This window comes from Xiphophorus couchianus, chromosome 7 (genome assembly GCF_001444195.1).
Source record: "Xiphophorus couchianus chromosome 7, X_couchianus-1.0, whole genome shotgun sequence".
Taxonomy (NCBI): domain Eukaryota; kingdom Metazoa; phylum Chordata; class Actinopteri; order Cyprinodontiformes; family Poeciliidae; genus Xiphophorus; species Xiphophorus couchianus.
Window position 1 is genome coordinate 6737895 of NC_040234.1, and position 18914 is coordinate 6756808.

The 18914-nt window shown below is 39.5% G+C and overlaps 1 protein-coding gene across 2 annotated transcripts in view; it reads left to right on the top strand.

The window, feature by feature from the left end:
- The window catches only part of LOC114147987 (radixin), a 45502-nt gene that overhangs the window by 9023 nt on the left and 17565 nt on the right, over positions 1-18914 (top strand). For both annotated transcript variants that reach the window (XM_028022852.1, XM_028022851.1), the window contains exon 2: positions 3081-3178. In XM_028022852.1, coding sequence (XP_027878653.1) covers positions 3167-3178 — 12 coding nt within the window. In that variant the 5' untranslated portion in view covers positions 3081-3166. The remainder of the gene's footprint in view (positions 1-3080; positions 3179-18914) is intronic.

The following is an 18914-nucleotide window of genomic DNA, read 5'->3' on the forward strand; positions in this document are numbered from 1 at the left end:
TGTGCGGAATGCGGCAATTTATTATTTTTTAATAAATTTAGTTGCAGTCCTACACCTAAAGTTTGCTTGAGAAGTGGGGAAACAAAACTTTTTAAAGTTCTATAGAGTTTAGAAATGATTAAAATCAAATATTCCCACTACTGAGTATCTGCTGCCCAACCACCTGCCTTCAGAAGACGTCTAGTCGGTAAATGGAGTCCATCTGTGTCTAAACTAATACCAATAACAATCCAGCTGTGCTGCGAAGGCCTTAGGGGGTTTCTCAGGAAACATTAGAGAACAAACGGCATCATCAGCCAAAACGCTCGTGGGAAATGGGAAGATCTGCAGAGATTGAAAGCTCAGGTGGGAGAATCAGGACAACTGAACACTCTGCAAATCCAGCGTGGAAATAGCTTAGTACAGGAAGAGCCCCTGTTGCAGACTGCAAAAAACTTGAGACCCTCCAGCTGGACGGCTACTTAAAACATGCATTCAGAGATTCGACGGAAAGAAGATTTAGATCAAAGTGAATTCATGTTGGATTAACCCAAAGTTCAGAGTAAAGTCCAATAGGGACTTTGTGGCAGGATGAGAAAATGTATTTTGTTCTGATGTGCCAATCTGATGGATTTTTGCAAAGATTAAACTCTTCTGTGTAGAAAACCTTCACAATTGTGTTGGATTATTGCATAAAACCCCTAAAAAAAATAAAAAGTGGTTGTAATTAAGCTTGTCGCAACAATCAACAAATCCGTCGCATGATAAATTAAAGTGAGCTCATATTATTTGAAGGGCAATTTTGTTCACAGAGACTTCATGATCCATTTTATTTACGGTTTTGGTTGCAAGTGGTCTTTTTTTATTTCCATTTATTGTTTTTGGTTGTTGTGTTTTATTTTGGTTATCCCAATCTAGCCATCTTCCAGTTCCAGTGTGAGGTTTTCTTTCCGAATTTAAAGTTTGTTGGTCTTGAGAGAGCAAACTTGCATTATAGCACCATTATCAAGATGCAAATTGCAAATGGTTCTCAAAACAACATTATCATTTATCGCAGAATAATTGCTGGGACAATTTATCGTGACAGGCCGGGTTGAAATGCTTCAAAGTGTGAAAAGGTTGAAGGAGGATGACGGCTTTTTCCCAGGGTAGTATTTGTTTGACATTATTGCACTATTTTCTGCCGTCTCTGATGTCAAACTGTTCAAGCTCGTCTCCATGTTGTATTCTGCGACTGTCCTCGAAGCTTTCCACTGAGCCTGGTTTAATTCTCCACGCTGACACTTGAGAGACGTCTATTTCTGGCCCAGCACATCGCAGAGATCTGGCACCTTTGGGACACTTACCAGCTCCTCTCTTTATTGTACATTCCCACCACCTTAAGCGTCTCGAAGGTCGAGATAAAACTGCCCTCGCCGGCTCCTTGTGGAGAGTGAAAACCGGTGCAGAGTAGCCGAAGTTTGTGTTTTTCTTTCTCCCCGTGTTGCCGTTTCAGTTTCTTCCCGTGTGCTTTCTGTTGCTACAGCTGAGGATTTCTCACAGCTGCAACTCGGCCGCTTTTCTCCGTTTTTTTTTTTTTTGTTGGCCATTGTCACAACTTTTTAATGGCGGTATGTCTCCGTGGCGTTCTCTGTTTGGACGTTTTCTGCTGCGGCCAGCGTAGTGGAGCTAGAGCAGCAGCAGCTGTGTGTTACATTGAGATGCTGCGAAATCTGCAGACATACCAAAAGAAATGGCCGATTTTGAACATGCTTTGATTTTGAAATCTGGCCAGTTTTTGATTTGAAAATTTTCGATTAAGGAAGAAAAAGTTCAGGAAATGTTTTTTTTTTTTTTTAGTTTGCTAAACGGACACAAATGTTTCATTTCAAGCAGTTACACATGATCTTATAAGTAACTTATTTGCCTTCACACACACATGCACTTGAGTGACATCCCGTTCTTAATCCATAGGCTTTAATATGACATTGACCCACACTTTGCAGCTCAAACTACTTTAGCTCTTCTCAGAAGGGCTTCCACAAAGTTTTTAAGGTGTTTATTTGAATTTTTGGCCATTCTCCATTTGGTCAAAAATTATGTTTCATTTCCATTTTTCTTTTATTATGCTTCTAAATGACTAATATCATCTTAAATAGCTCTAAATGTTATTAATGCACACAACACTTGTAGTAAAAAAACGACTTCTTTAGTGATTTTCATGTGTTTGGAGTCATTGGAAAGCTTAGAATCCACACTTTCAGAATCTTTGGATGACTCAAAACGCCCCAAGTTGACGTGTTTATGGTTTTGTCGAAGCCAGTCTTATTTACAGAACACCACCAGCCTTCTTGAACGACATATTGTCACCTCAGGTGGCAAGACGTTGTGTTATTAGATTAGATTAGATAGCATTTATTGTCATTGAACAGAATTCAACGAAATTTCCATTGCAGCTCCCGTGCAAAAGGTCAAATATATACAGTAAAAATAAGCAAGCACACAATAATAATAACAATATATACAACTAAATTAACTAAAGGCACTCAACCACACCAAAGAAGTAGCAGCAGGTCCAATTATGGCAAAGTACAGATGATGTGACAGTGCAAAGTGCAGAACAATATGACTGTGTAGGGGTGGGGGATATTGCGGAGCGATTTCACGTTTGGTGGTCCGTGAGTGTTTAAGTGGTGCTCAGAGTCAATTGATGCTACGCTTCATGAAACTCCGTCCGGTACGGTTGATGTAAGGCCACGGAAACCCGTCCCGTTGCTCTCCGTACACGCTGTCCTCTCTACTCTGCTCACCTCAGCATCTGCTGACTCTGCTCTGGGATTTTGCGTGGCCTACCTCTCCGCGGCTGAGCTGCTGCTGTTCCCACTGGCTTCCACTAATACCTCCGACCGTTCTTTGTTGGGCGATTCAATGCAACACGGAGTCCTTGCTGGAGGAATTACTGTATATCTGACGTAAAGCCTGCTGGACCACCAGGCTTGTAGTAGACAAGGGGGGAAAAACCCTAAAAAAGAGCTAATCAGAAGAAATGTAAATTAATTGATTCATTATTTTTCTTGTTGTTGTTGTTTCTAAACATCTTTGGGTTTTTATTTGTGTTTTAGGCGGCGGTGCCCCAGAGTGCGGCAGGAAGACGGAGGACGACTTCTTTCAGTTTCATCAGCGACGGGGAACGGGAGGAGAGAGAAAGATGCCCAAACCGGTTGGTACCCAATGTGCTGGGATTACAGCGCGGATTAATTGGTGTTTCACAGTCAATCCTGTTCTCTGCCGACATGCAAAGTGCTGCGTGTGGTGCGTGTTTAGACCCCCTCCACACTTTGTGCTATATTAAGTCTTCTCAGGAAGGAAGTTGTTCCTCTTCAATTACAGGGAGGTTGTTCTGCCATGCACCGCAAAAGCACAAGATCACAAAACTAACTTAAGAAACTTCTTGGCAAGATGTAGGAGTAAGTTTTAAGACATTAATTCCTTCAATATTGATGGAAAATTATTAGTTCCACTGGAAGATTTTTTCATTTATAACAATTAGTTTTTTCTATGTTACAAGTGAAATAATCTGCCAGCGGAACTAGTATTTTTTCTCAATAGTAAGTAATTATTGATTTAAATCAAGGTCCTGTATCTTGCTGAGAAGTTACTTTTTAGTTTTGTCTTATTTCAAGTGTACTCAGACATCTGCACTGGAAACTAGACCAAAAGATTGATTTCTTTGCAGGGTGGTCCTAGTCTTTAAAGTTTTTTATTATCTGTGGTTCAGAGATGTTCCAGAGCTGATATGAGCCAGGGGAAGTAACTGCATTGATATTTAGGATGTTTTAAAGCAGAAATCTACCATTTGTGGATTCCTGATTGCTTTCCACATCGTGAATGGAAAGCAATCAGGAACTATCGGTACATGCCAGCTTTGCAATTCCACTTTTCAAAAAAAAAAAGAAGAAAAAAAGCCTGGTAGGGGTGGAATTTATTGAAATGCACATTTTTAGACCCACTTTTACGAGCTGTGTGCCAAAGATGCTCTCTTGTTTATCCCTGAATCACTGATCCCACATGAAGCTGTGGGGGTAACTGTGATTGGTGCCACTCATAAGTACCACGCTGCTTTAAGTTTCATGCTGGTCTGAACCTTTCCAGCAGTCGGACACAAAATGTAACATGAGAGCACATAGTTTTGGGAAAACACACAGATTCACTAAGAAGTACGACAGTCAGACAATTTGTTTCTAGAGATTTGCACAAATAGATTTTATCAGCTCTATTTTTACATTGAGGGACATTGGAAGCTTTCATGTTCCTGCGACACGTGGGCTGAGATTGGGCTGCGACAGAGTTACACTTGATCAGCTGAAAGCTAAAGTAGATGATACGGACTTAAAAGTTTGATCACAATGTTTTCTAATATTATTGTGATGACGATAAACGTGAGATATTTGTTGCTACTTTTTTAGGGACCTGTAAGGCTGTGACCGTATGTCTTTCTGCTCTTGTAAAACATTGTGGTGCGCTTAAAAAAAAAAGATTTAATTACATTTTTTTTTTTTAGGAAATGATTTACAAAAAAGTGCGCACAGGACCTGCATTTAATCATTTTCGCAAATTTATGAATATTTGTTGACGCTTGCTCTCATTGAACAAGCCTTTGAGAAAACTGTAAAACTAGCAATCCTGATTCCCGACAATATGGACAATTTTACGGGGCTTAAACGTCATTAATTGGAATTTGTGACAACAATAAATTAAAACTCTTGTTGCGATAAATTTGTCACAATAGACGATACAATAAATGTCCATCCCTAAACTGAAGAAATATTGAAACCCAAGTACTGAATATTGCGGTACTTTTACTAGAGTACAAATAAATCAGTTGGCATTTTTATTTCTTTCATGCGAGACTCATTTCAAAGATAAATGTATTTTCCATTCTCCTTTCCCTCCTGCTGAACAGCCTTTCTAACAGAAGACATCGACTAGACATCAGTGAAAGCTGTGATCGTTGTATACGGCTTGTTCTGACTTTTTATTTATCTCGCTACACGCTGGCTCCTCATGTAGTTACAGAGTCTGTGAGTGATTGTTAGGTGAGTGGTTCATTAATCTTGGTAATGGGGAATTTGGCCAGGAACAGTTTCTGCATAGAGTCCAGTGATATGTGATCAAGATGAAACAAAGCAGCAGTGAATCAAAGGTGAAGGGTTAATTAAATTCAATAAGTTAGTCATCCAAAATAGAGTTTTTGCTACTTTTAATGCTTATTTTAAAGTGTAACGTTAACTGGACTTTCTCTGGGATGTTTTTAGGCCCAGTTTTCAGCAAAACCGTAAAATTTTTTGTTGCCGCTCGTTTACACGTCTCCAGTAATCGGAGACTTTCTTTTGAAACCAGGTCTGAGTGAAACTTTGCTGTGAAGTTCTCCGCAGGTTGGGAAGCGCATGTGCAGCACATGTACAGCATGAGGTGGAGGCTAAGGGTTAAAGCGCATCGACGACATGCCAAATCACAGCGCCATACAGTGGCCTGGCATGACAACTGCAGCTGATTTATTGTTTCAATGGTGACAGAAAAATGTTCACCAGTCAACAACAACACCTTCATATTCTGCTCCACACGTGTATAAAACTAGTTTTTAAAGATGAGTGACCAAAGGCACGCCGTCAAAGTCTCCAATAATCTCATGTCTTGTCTCTGTTGACGCAGAACCGACTTGCCGGACTAATATTAGCATGTTAGCTCTGTTGGACTGAATGACTTGTTGATGATTAGGCTCACGCAATATTTCAATTTATTCCAAACTAACTTAGGCTAATTTAAATTTTCCGTTGAAGCAAGGTTTGTTGCAGTTTATTTTTTACATGTTTGACCAAGGTAGTCAGCCTTATTGTTTCAGGTCCTTATTATTTATTTTACATTGGCCGTTTTACTCCTAATTGAACCGACTGAACAAATTAAGGTTGTTTTTTACATGTTTGACCAGGCTTATAATGCTACTGGTGTCTTTAAGTGTGCTGCGTTGGTGCAGGACTTTGATGTCTGTGTTTAAAGCAAAACCCATTTTAAGTCAATTCATTACCGCAGCCAATATTAAACCTCAAATATCAGTATTTAAAGTGAAAAATGTGGATCGGTGCATCGTCACCACCTGGTAAACCATTGTATTTAATTAATAGTGTGAAAATCTTTTTGATTTGAACAAAAATGTAAGAGCTGTGCTTCAGAACGTGCAGTGTGAACGTAACCCAAGCGGTACCGGTGCGCTGTCTCCTCCTCTAAACATCTGTTATTTTGCACCGTGATGGATTTCATGGGAAGCGATCGTCTGCTTTCTCTTCCAATAATTGATTCGGGGAGATTCTGGAAATGACAGCGGGACCGACGGGGTTTAAAAGCGACGAGAGCGAAAGAGAAAGTTGAAATGAAAACCTCGAGCTTAGATCATCTAAACATTGAAAATAAAAGTACACAAAGGGTAAAAGAGGATTTGGGAAGGACTGAGTGACAAGCACTTTGTCTGTGACCAGTCCAGAAAAACGATACCCCTGCTGCCCTCGGGGGGGAAACCCCACTCCGGTTACATTAAGCCGCCCTTTGACATTAAACGTTACAGCGGGAAAGTAAACTCATCGGCTGCTTTTACCGTTTCATTAATGAATCTTGTTTGCGTTTTCTTTTTTTAAACGTCACTCTGCTCTAGGAGCTTTTCTCCATTAACTTATAGATGAAGAACGGCAAATAAGAGCTGCAGCAATTGTTTTGTTTTTACTTTATTGAATCCTATAGAAACCTTCTGCCTGCCACATTAAACCACACACAAAAAAAGAAAGTACTCGCAGGCAAAGCCTTTAAAATTGAATTTGCTCTGCACCTTCACCTGCCCTAGAGCTGTGTTTTAATGGTACTCTTGTGTGTCACGCTCACCTCTTTCATAAGCGGGGGGTTGTACAAACCCGCTTTTATGTAAGTAACTTGGAAAGGCTTGTTTTTTTTTTTTTACAAAGAAGTGGTGATTAAATTGAATGAAGAGGATTCGGCTTAAAGCCTTTTACCTTGCATCCCATTGTTGCACCGCGCTGCTGTTGGTGGCTAAAAATAAACAGACAAGGCTGATGCGAAAGTAGAAGACTGACCAGTTTTTAGAAAAAAAACCCCATCCATTTATTTCAGGATGCCTGGTGAAGCCCCTGGAGTCTGTTGAGCTGAGTTTTTGTCTTCAACGTTAATGTGATACACGGTAGAAAACACCAAATTTTACAACGTATTTTTGGTCTAGATTCTACACAAACATCTTGGTCCACTTGAAATTAGAGAAAACTAACTTACAAGTAAATTCTCAGCAAGATATAAACTTGTTTTAAGTCAATAATTTCTTAATTTTGATTTTTTTTAAAAGTACTTGCTCCACTGCCAAAAGTTTGTCACTTGTAACATGGGGAAAGATTTGTTGATGCAAGTGAAATAATTTTAATAGTTTCAAGTCACTAATCCCTTAATATTGATTTTAAAAAGCCTTGCTTCCATTGGCATTCACTTGTAGCGACATTTTCCCCATACTTTGCGCCTCTTAAATTATGTTTAATTCAAACCTAGAATTAAAGGCAACTATTTGCATTGTTGTTGCTCTTATGAGCAGCTGAATTTGTCTCTCCAGAGCTGATTTTCTGTATAAAAAATGACTTTAGACCAGATGATATATATTCATCTAGGTCCTGCAGCAGATCAACCATTCCAGTGTTTGCATGGTTAAAGTAGCTGCATGTTTTTTATTTATTTATTGTGCGTCAGTAAGGCTAGCTAAGACTTTGACAATCAATACAAACGTTTTCATGCACTCTGCATGAAGAAAGATCTACGTTGTGGTTGTGTGTTTATGCTAGTAGCATTTATTTGACATCTTGAGTGCCTTAATTTGTGTGTGTTTTGTCCAGCGTTTCTTTTGGTTGTTTTACAAGACCTTTTAACGGAGGGTGTGTGAGGTGATGGGACATTGTGCATTATTGATTTTATTGCTGCGTTACACACATGCTGCCTCTGCTAGCGATGCTGTCCCTGAGAGCCAGGGCTTTGTGGAAGTGAGAGTTGGAGGGGGTGGGGCTGCAGCACTGGGGCTTTGCTGGAGGGTTTAAATATTTCAGAGGCCCATTTTCATCAATATAATAGGAATTATCCAAGTCACTAAATCTAGCTCTAGGTAGGGTGTGAAATTCACTGGGAAGCTTACCCGCTCTCCTCAAATATCGCTACACTCTCTCGTGGAATATTTTGTAGCAGCCCAATGAATTCCTCTAAAGGAGCGTCAGCCTTTGAGATTATTTAGCTAGCTCTGTTGTGCTGCTTCACTCCGTCTGACTCGCAGTTCAAATACCTCCAGACGGCATGACGGAGTCTTTGTCGAGTTTTGTGCCAACTTCAGGAGCAGAAAATGACCTGCGGTTTGAATCTTAACTGGAAAAATTCTTCAAAAAATATAATTTTTTTTTTAGCATCAACTACATATTAAGATGTTGGCAATATTAATAAATTAACAAATATTTGAGTTGCCCAGTAGTAGCCATAATGCAGTTTGACTTCTTCAATGTTGTCCTAAATTGTAATACTTTTGTAAATGGAGACGAGCTTCACTATCAACGACATGACATGCAGTCAACAATCGAGAAAACGGTGACAGACGCCACATTTTGACGAGTGCCATAATCAGACCCATTAATGCACGTCAAATATGTTGATCAATTTTCCATTTATTATGGCTCAAAAGCAACTCCAACCAGTTGGGTTTTTAGCTTTGATTTAAAGGAGCTCAGTGTTTCAACTGTTTTACAGTTTCATGGAAGTTTGTTCCAGATTTGTGGCACATAGAAGCTGAATGCTGCTTCTACATGTTTGGTTCTGGGGATGCAGAGCAGAACCAGAATCAGAAGACCTGAAATGTCTGGAAAGTTGATACAACAACAAGTTTCTAATGTATTTTGGTTCCGAGCAGTTTAGTAATTTATAAACTAACAATATTTGAAAGTCTATTCTCTGAGCCAGTGTGGGGATGCAACAAATATCTCCTGACGTCGCAAAATGTGCCAACAAACGGGTGTTAAAAAAGCTTTTTGTTTTCCTTTCGTCTTTTCTTTTTACTGACTGCTGGTCATAAAGACAACACAGTGTATACATATAAACAGAAACGACATCATCCATGCTCTCTTGCTCATGTCAATTACATTCAGTTTTATTGCTATGGCAACTCCATGGCTAAAAAAACTCCATCCAATTGCAGTTTTGTTGAATATCTCTGAGTTTGTCTGTTGCAATAATGCTGGATGTTGCTAACTTCTTTCTCCTTTTTTTAAAATTCCTTTTTTTTTTTTTTTTTTTTACAAAGCTTTCAACACCCTCTGACTTTTTGCATCTCATAGACACATTTGTGTTCAACAGACTGAACATGCTGTCAGCACTTAAAGTATTAAAGTAGCACTAATCGATGCCCTTTGTTGGAGTACAACTAACATTGGCAGCAGTTATATGTTTAGGTATAAGTTTAAACCTTGTGATATTCAAATGCTTTTCGGAAGAGAAGTTTAATTGGAGGATAAATGTAGTCAAAAAGTGTCTGATTTTAATTCAGTGTTCCAAACAAAACATTTATAAAATAAAAGGGAGAGGAAGAGGACTAAATACACTCTAGTCGCACAGTTCTTGGAGAAAAGAAATACAAGCATTGATTACGTTCTCATCACTTTTCATGTCTGCATAAAATGTATTTTCTGCCAGTCCAGATCCGCCCACACAGCAGAGCCGTTTGCAAATTCTTTAAAATTCATCAACTCCAGGAACGACTCATGGACCTGGCAGGACGGCGGCTCAATCTCATCTCATACATTCGTGATACTTCCTGAATTGTTTAACATACAAACTGCTTAAAGCCTCCTTTAACACATCAAATAATATAAAACCAGGAATTAGTTAGAAAGTAGGAGGGGAAATGTTGGTTGGTGGAATACGAGTGTGGAGGAGTAAATGAGGGATTGAGGTGTAAAAGGCAAACATCATTGTGGAAGTGAAAATGAGTAGCCGCTAACAGACGAGGTCAAGACGACGACATGACCTGGTTTGGCCTTAAATCCTGCATAAAGCAGCTCAGCAGCTTTTAATCATGGCTTCTCTCATTCAGTCTCAAACACAGTCAACAGGTGGGCTGTGGCGCGTGGGCGGCCTCCGCCTGTACACACTAGCCTGGTATTTAGCTGTCACTACTTGTACAAAACACAGAGTTACTCAAGGATGCTGGCAAACACAGACGGCTACAAACACACGGCCCGCATTGTTCCGTGGCGTTAACCAGCTACAATTTCAATCGGCAAACTGAAGGCGGGAACAATCGGTGACAACAGGCCTCCCCGCTGGGTCGCTTGGCGCTGAAGGACGGAGAAATTGCTCTCGATCAAACCCCACCCGCCCAAACAAGACCTCCAGCTGCTGCCTCGGATGTACAATCTGTGGCTGAATAGAAGCTCGGTCAGAGCGATTTTTGTTTCCTCACTGCAGATTCGCATGTTGAATTAACTGGAAGTATCACGAGTCATTTATAGACCTGGAAGACGAGAGAGAAACGGACCTTCAGTATTGTTTATGCTTTTCTTTGATCAGATGCGCATCTAAAAGATTGCCAGGTCTGCCACCTTTTAAGATGTTCATAAAAGTAAGAGACGCTCCATTTGATCCACAGACTCGTACAAATACACACCATTTTCTGCATCATTTATCTGTAAAGTCAGAAAGTTTCGTCGTCTCTTTCTTGGAACACTTATCCCGCAGCTACAAAATACGCTTTAGAATAATAAGCAAACATTTGTATCAGAGTCGCTTATTTACCTCAATTTTGCATTGGAGTAAGTTAATAAGAAAACACTAAGTATGGTTTCATCAACATGCAACACTTTCTGATTGTGACTAAGGTTTCCTATTCGTAACAAAGTCAGCTGCAAAACCTAGGACTTGTTTGGGGTCAGGGGGAGTCCAACCTTTTCTTTTCCTCGACTTTTGGTCCCTAAAAAAATATATGGTCACATGTAGTGAAATACACATGAGTCACAGTATCTTGAAATACACTTTTGCAATAAGTCTCTGTGCTATTGAAGTGATACCAGAGGTGCACCTGCCAGATGTGTCTGACTTAACAGATTCTGAAGAACTTTAATTTGCATCCTTTCACCTTTTATTATCATTTCTAGAGACCCCCTTTGAAACGCATATGCTTGCCTTTTTCAATTGTTCAAACTACAGTTTAAGTAATAATCCAACCCAACTAATTAACTCATTAGAGGCCCGAGCCTGAAGTAAACCCAGTACAGGGTTTCCCCTCAGTGTATTATAAGCCTGGTGGGCCACCAGACTTTACTTGTGCCCCCACCAGGCTAAGCATTGCTTATTTATTTAAGGTTGTGTGTTTTTTTTTTTAATGTTTGCATTTTTTAAGACTTTATAGTTGGTGTTCAGGTACTAATCTTCCAATCTTTCAATAATGCATAATTATCAAGTGATATTTTAAAATTTCCTGTCAACTTTAAACATTTTTTAACTCATAAATACGACGGGTCGCTGGATGAATGCCTGCCCTGGCAACCAACCACCGGGCTCAGCAGGTTTTCTGGGGGAAACCTTTCAGTAAATACTTTAATTATTTTAAACTGCTGCTAATTTAAAATGCCTTCAGGCTTCTTATTTTGCTCCCTGCTGGCCCAGTAGATTAACTTCTGTTATTAGCTTTTGTTTTGTCATCTTGGCTCCATTTTGTCACTTGTTGCATCTTCAGGGAGAGTCGAGTGCAAATCTCCTGGGATGTGGGATTGATTATATGTTAGACCACTTGTCAAAGTCTAACATATTGGGACATCCCTAATCAATAGTAATATCTCCTATGGGCCCAAACAATCAGGCTGCTTGGCTTGGATGCTAATGGATGAGTGCTAACGGTAGCTGTACGCTTTCAATCAGAAAACCACACGGCCCGGTCACTGCAGTCGGTGGTTTCTCCTCGTGTTTTCGTGGATTTTCCAACTGTTTAGCATTGCAACACTTGTGCAATGTTAAGTGTGGTAGTAACAGCTTATTCACCACATTTCTGTTCTGACCTGAATGGAGTGAAAGTGCTCTTGGTTACCGAATGACTCAGTGGTGTTGATTATTTACATATGAGCGGAGCTCTCTGGCTCTCATTGGATCTCTGTAGTAGATCTTTAATGGCGTAATACTTATATATGTTTTCATAATTTACTGTCTCACTGTATAAACAATCTTTGTGGATAGAAATTTGTTTCACACGTGCAGCAGTTGTCCTTGACCATGAAGGAAAGTACATAGCTACAGTTTCTAGTTTTACGCAGCGTTCTTTAAGCGTCTCCTACTTTTATGGTTTGAAAAATATTTCAGTGTTGGCATCACTGGCCTTTGCTTCATTCATACTAGGAGCTAAAATAAAAGAAGTTAAAACAATAGTTTTGGCCGATATCACAGGATTTAGTTTATGATGTGAGCAACAGAATATTGTCTATCTCTGTGACACATGAGCAGGGAAGGTTTTATCAGTAGCACTGACATTATGGATTGCGGTCTGTGCGAAGGCTGAAACTACTGACTTTATCTGTTAACGTATTCGGTTATCAGGGAGAAGACATTGCTCTGCTTCCTTATCTGTCTCGCAAACTCGCTCACTTACTTGCATGCTAAAACATGTCTTCCTGCAGGTGCATGAAGGTCCTTGCATTCATCTTACTCTGCATGGTCAGGACAGCGTGCTGTTGCATTGCTCCAGGAATAAGTGTCATCTGATTTTATTGTATCTCTCACTGCCACCCCTCCACTGGTGGGGTTAACCACAGAAGGACAGGGCCCGGCCTGTCGGAGTGACAAATTTTGCCGGACAACAAATTGTCCCAGAACTAATTGTGACAAACGATATTATTGTTGTTTTGAGAGCATTTTCAATTAACACAGTAGTAGTAATGGGAAGAACACATTCTCAAAGATTCATAAACTTTAAATTCTAATGAGCGTTTAAACACAGGAACTGGAAGACATTTGAAATATCCAAAATAAATAAAAAAAAACCAGCAGAAACAACAAATAAAATGAATTGTGAACAAAATGATCTTTTTTAAAAAAAAAGGGTCTCGTTGAGGCCAAAGCACCAGACTGAAGACTTTTATCATTCAGTTTTTGGTGGAAAGAAAAAAGCGTTAAGTCGAGCAAATTAAAATGTCCTGTATCCAAGCATATTAACGGAAAGTTGAGTGGAAGAAGGACGTGTGTAAGTTATACCCGACGCTGCAAGCACCGAAAGAACACTGATGCAGAAGTTTTGTTTGTGCTAATCTAAAGGGCTGCTTCACTGTTTTTAAGGAACCTGGACAGTTTTTTATCATGTCAAAATTTGTAATTCTAGCAGTCAAATCTGAGCAGCATAATTTTACACTTAGCTTTGTTTTCTGTTTAAAATACTAATTGAGATAGCCATATTAAAAAAAAATGTCAGAAGAGGCTCTTTGGCCAAATTAAAAGCATGATTTTCCTTAAGATCATAATTTTTTCTCTTGATTTGATGTAATATTCTAATCTTAAATGTCAGGTTTTTATTAGTTGTAAGCAGAAAATCATAATTAACAGAAATAAAAGTTTGAAAACAGCATGTGTGGAAATGATCTATATACAAAAAAAGTAAGAGACCACTTAAAACGATCAGCTTCTCTAATTTGACTTTTTATAGGTATATGTTTGAGTGAAATAAACATTGTTATTCTATGAACTACTGACATGTCTCTGAAATTTCAAGAAAAAAAAAAGTATTAATTTGCAGACAATGAGAAATGGTAAAAATAAAAAAGACACAGTGCTTCCAAATGGTGCAAAGAAAACAAGTTTATATTCATTTAGAAACAACATAACTAATGTTTTAACTCAGGAAGAGTTCAGAAATCAATATTTGGTGGAAGAACCAGGAGGTTTTCAGTGATGTTCAGTGCAGTGGGCTCATCACTTTTTCCAGAGCTGTATAAAGTATTTTACTTTATACCGAAGCAACCGAATCACTGAAATAAATGAACATTTCAATAATAATCCAGTTTATTGAACATGACTGTAAACTACATAAATCTAGACTGAATTCTTCCTATCTTGTTACATATGATTTTAAAAGTTTGTTTTTGCTCGCAGAACAAACATTTCACAAATCAATATTGGGATTCTCCTAAATGCTTCTCATTAATACTCGTTCGCATGTTTTTTTTGGTGGCTAAAGCATAAAGGAAAATGCCTCCCTCTCCCTTCTGCCGTTCACTGTTGACCCCGTCGTGACCTTTTAAACTCGTATTGTTCAGCCTTTGCAGTCAATCCTCTCTGTGCCGCCCTGCAGAGTGTTAAAATCCCTCCCTGCGAAGCCACAAGGCTTTTTAGAAAATTACACTAAAATCAGGCCCAAGGACGTTGCTATGGAGACGTTATCAGTCAGACTTCAGAAGCTCAACGTGCGACTCTGCGCGCGCTCGAAACAATGAAACCCTGTGTGTGTTGTCCTTGCAATGTAAAGCAACTATATTGCTATGCTGCAGTACAGAGGCACTGGCAGCTGCCTCCTTGTGACACACACACACACACACACACTGCTGCCACCACCATATGCTTGCGTTCCCATACTTCTCTGACAGCTGCTGCACAAACACATCGTCATACTCGTCTAGAACTGAGTAGCTGCATACACACACACACACCTTCATCTCCTAGAGAAATCATCTGTTGTCCCTCCTTTTCTTTGATGAAAGCAGGAAGTGACGGAGTGTGTGTGCTCTCTGTAACAATTTCGGCTGCTTTGTTGGCGTGCACGTCGTATCTTTCTCAGGTCACTGCATGGACCGCTCTCCTTGTGTTTTCTGGCTGCCGCTTGCCTGAGATTGATGCGCCGAGTTCACCACAGGCGTTATCTGTCTTTATCCGTCTCCCTCAACAGCAGAGCGCGCATAAACCCCGTCCTGCTATCTCGGTGGGGGCTTTTTCCGTCGCGGAGTAAATAATACCTAGCCTCTAGCTCAGGCCAAAAATAAGCCGAAATGCAGAGCTGAAACAAGCCCAAAACTTTATCTTAACCCTAAAACCTAATTCTCTTTCGAGAGTTAAGTATTTGCATCTTCTTGTTTTTAGACTGTTTGTGTTAAATCAAGAGCACACTTCCTCAGCAGTTTTATGCCCAAGGCTGCTGGATTCGTCTCTGCTGCCTTGCTCAGCTCCTCTGCGTCTCTCTGGGTCTTCTGCTCTGTGCCAGGGTTACTTGAGGTCGGTGCTGGTCGGCCACGCTGCAGAGGTGGGCCTGCGTATTGCAGCACAGAAAAACATGCAACAGTCCGGCGTAATATGCAACACCTCCCGAGGGAAGCGAACCGCGCTTAGATGAACACGTCAAGTGCGTGATTGTATATAAATTATAGAGTTCGGTTCAACAGAGTAATCCCACAATAGAGTTATAGTACTTTTCATAGCTCTGCTTTCAACTGTCAGTGTCAGCAGATGCTGATTTGTGGCTCTTCCCATCTGACCAAACCTCCGCCTGTGAACATTTTTATTTTTGCAGCTGTACTCCACCTCACTGTTGCCAGTGTCAACAAAACCCTACTTCATAAATAATTCAGTATGAGGCATCTTTTTGGGTAAAGATTGGCTGAAATAGACAGAAATTCAAAACTGAAACGCCGCCTGCTACAAAAATCCTTGCTTGTTGAGCTGCTGTTTATTTTATACGCCAAGCTATTAAATGGTGGCCATAGCCACAAATTTAAGAGATTTCTTTTACTGTCTTGACATATAGAAAAATAACAAATAGTCTAAGGCCTTGTAGCCGGTTCTCTATAAAAGCAAATGTCTCCCCCACATTAAAAAGTATAATGGTGTAAACGTGGGAATGTTTTCATCCAGATAAATCTGCATAAATCTGCTCCTGTGCATCGTTTTGAACACACCAAACACGTAAGGGGCGGTGTAGCTCAAAACTAAAACCTTTGCCAATCAGGTCTACTTGGGCATTTTGAGTTATTTACAAATTCTGAAATTGTCTAAGTTTTCCAATGATGTCGAAACACATAGAAATAAAAAGAAGTTGTTCTTTACTACCATGTAAATTAATAACATTTAGGGCTATTTGTGATTTAGAAGCACAATTGAAGAAAAAAACAGACTTGAGTTGAGTCTATTTTTGAGTTGAGTTGCTTAAACAGAAACAAAAAAAATATTTTCTACACCGTTAAGTATAAAAATAATTCAACTCATTTCTACCAATTGTATTTATTTAATTCAATATTTTTTGATGAAATAAAAATACAAATAGCTGTTGACCTGAAAGCAGAGTATCATCCATTACCAAGTAAAGTCATAAAAAACAAGGAACAGTTCAGACTAACTGAGTCGACTCTTACCGCTCACCGCATAGAGCCGTTCAAAGGAATCCAATCGCTAGTGAACGACACATCAACGCTCAGCAGCTGTAACTTAGCTTCCTCTGATCATATAATGTTCCTGGAGTTGTTTTCTTTCCACCGGTATCTGCAGCTTTTCTTTTGAGTAACCCGGTTTTAAGCCAGTTTTCATCATTATTTTGAACACAATCCTTTGGTAAGCTAGCTGTAGCGTCGCACTTTGAGCTGACGTCGTGGCAAATAAACGGTCGTTTACATGCAGTACCTCGCGGACCACTAGGGGGCGCCCGTGGACCACGGTTTGAGAAAGACTCCCTTAAAAAACCCACAACTTCCTGTTAGGAATTAAACATGGCGCCAAGAGGTTAATTTGTGAAACAGATGTGTTAAACGACTTAAACTAGTAAAGTTTTTTCATTTATTCTCACGTACACATAAAAACACAGAGATTTCTCGAATCTCTGCTTAGGACTTAGTATTTATAAATCATTTTTAGTGATATTAAATAGTTTTCATGGGAACAAAAGGCCACAATGCGTAAAAGTCTATCTGTTTTACACGCTATGCGACTACGTGTGGACTGGGCATAATATGAATTTTGAGCAAACTTGGACTACCACTTGGTGAAGTGCACTTTTCTCTTAAACTTATGTGAGTATTCATGGCAGCGTCCCGAATTGGTTTAGCAAACAGGAGTTTTTCTGTTACGGTTGGTGAAACGTTTTCATCTTGGTTTCTATGTACAAGATTAGGCCACCTTTGAGTCAGATTGTCTGAAGTTAAATCAGATCAGACTTCTCTCTCGTTTCGGGTCACTTTGAATGGTCAGACTTCTGATTTTGAAGACCTTAATAAATACATTTCTGACGTTCTTCTGATTATTGCGGCATTTAGCAAATAGAAACGATTTTGGTCATTCTGATAGTGAGAGAAAAAGGTGGGACACAGTTACTCTTGTAGACTGTACAATCACTACTGTATAGTCTACATTAGTATTGCGCCTTTTAGGTTGTAGAGTTCTCAGACATAAACATGGAATATATCATACTTCTTTACTGGATCAATAAATGTGCTAAAATAATAGATTTTCAAATCATTTTTGTGTTTTCATTCGTCTTCAAGACGACCATGCAGTAGTAAAAAATATTCCATATTTCCAGAAGAAACTGCTTTTAAAATAATATTCTCTAGCTACTGGTAACAAGGGGAAAATGACTGCAGGTGTTACTGCCTGGAATCCTCCTAATGACTTTTCCTTAGTAGAGCATTAGAGCCCTCTACTCTACTTCCCCTCTGCTGGCTGGCAGAGAGGAACAGCGTAAACATGAGCCTCCGTATATGGGTGCTGGTTTGTGCGCGTGTTCACTATGGCGGAAGCATATTTATAGAAGAAGTCCAACATGAGGACACACTCACAGAAATGACCGTGGCTGCCCCACCAGCTGACAGAAGTTCAGGATGCAATTTGTTTGTTTTTGCTTTGGATTTTAGTTTTCCTCACTTCAATGAGGAAAACTCATTCATGTCCCTCTTTTGTGCCACACAGTACAACCCCACATTAATTTAACCCTAAACTTTCTATTTTGACCTTTGGTCAGCCACAATTATGTTTTCTCTTTCTTTTCTGAGCAAATTAAATCAGATTTCATCAATGATCTGTTTAGCTCCCCTCAACCATCCTGTGCAGGTGCCCAGAGTGCAGCCGGACAGAAGCCTGTCGCAATAATCAGTGGTAAATTAAAATGAATGCAATCATTTTCATTCTGATGAAGGCATATTTTTTGTTTAGAGACTTCATAATCGATTTCATTTATAGTTTCGGCTGTGTGTGTTTTTTATTTATTTGTTTTTAGTTGTTTTATGTTGGAAATGTAAAATGTCTACCAGCACCTGTTTAAGTTGATTAATGTCTGAGAATACAAACTGGCATTATTATGCCATTATCAGTATATTACTAGAAAATGGTCTCAAAACAACAATATTATCGTGTGTTGCAATAATTGCTGGGACAATTTATCGTCCGGTAAAATTTTGGCTGAGATGCAGGACTTTGTACACACTTCAACCACATCTCTTTAGAGTTGTGTGAGGATTCTGTTGGGGACTGATTGTTTTCAAATGCATGAGAAATTCCTCTAGTGTTGTTCATCCATATTTCACAATTGTTAAAATCATGGACCTGCTTGTTGGTGCTTAAGTGGCGTCACGATTAGTGATTTTCTCCATTTAGTTCATGTTTTATCCCTTTCATTGTAAACCTAACACTTTGTCACTTCCTCCTGCAAATCGAGTCACAATTACTACAAATGTCTCACTGCTTTGGTTCCATTTGCAGATTTAAAAAATGAGTTTTCCTCCTGTGTGGACGGGCGGTTTCACATTATCAGTGTGAACAATAGAGGGCCAAACACACAGCCCTGAGGAACTGAGCATGATGTTGATGTAGGAGATGTTGTCTTGATTGCTGGATGGCTGGACTCACATTTGGGAATTTTCAAGATCCAG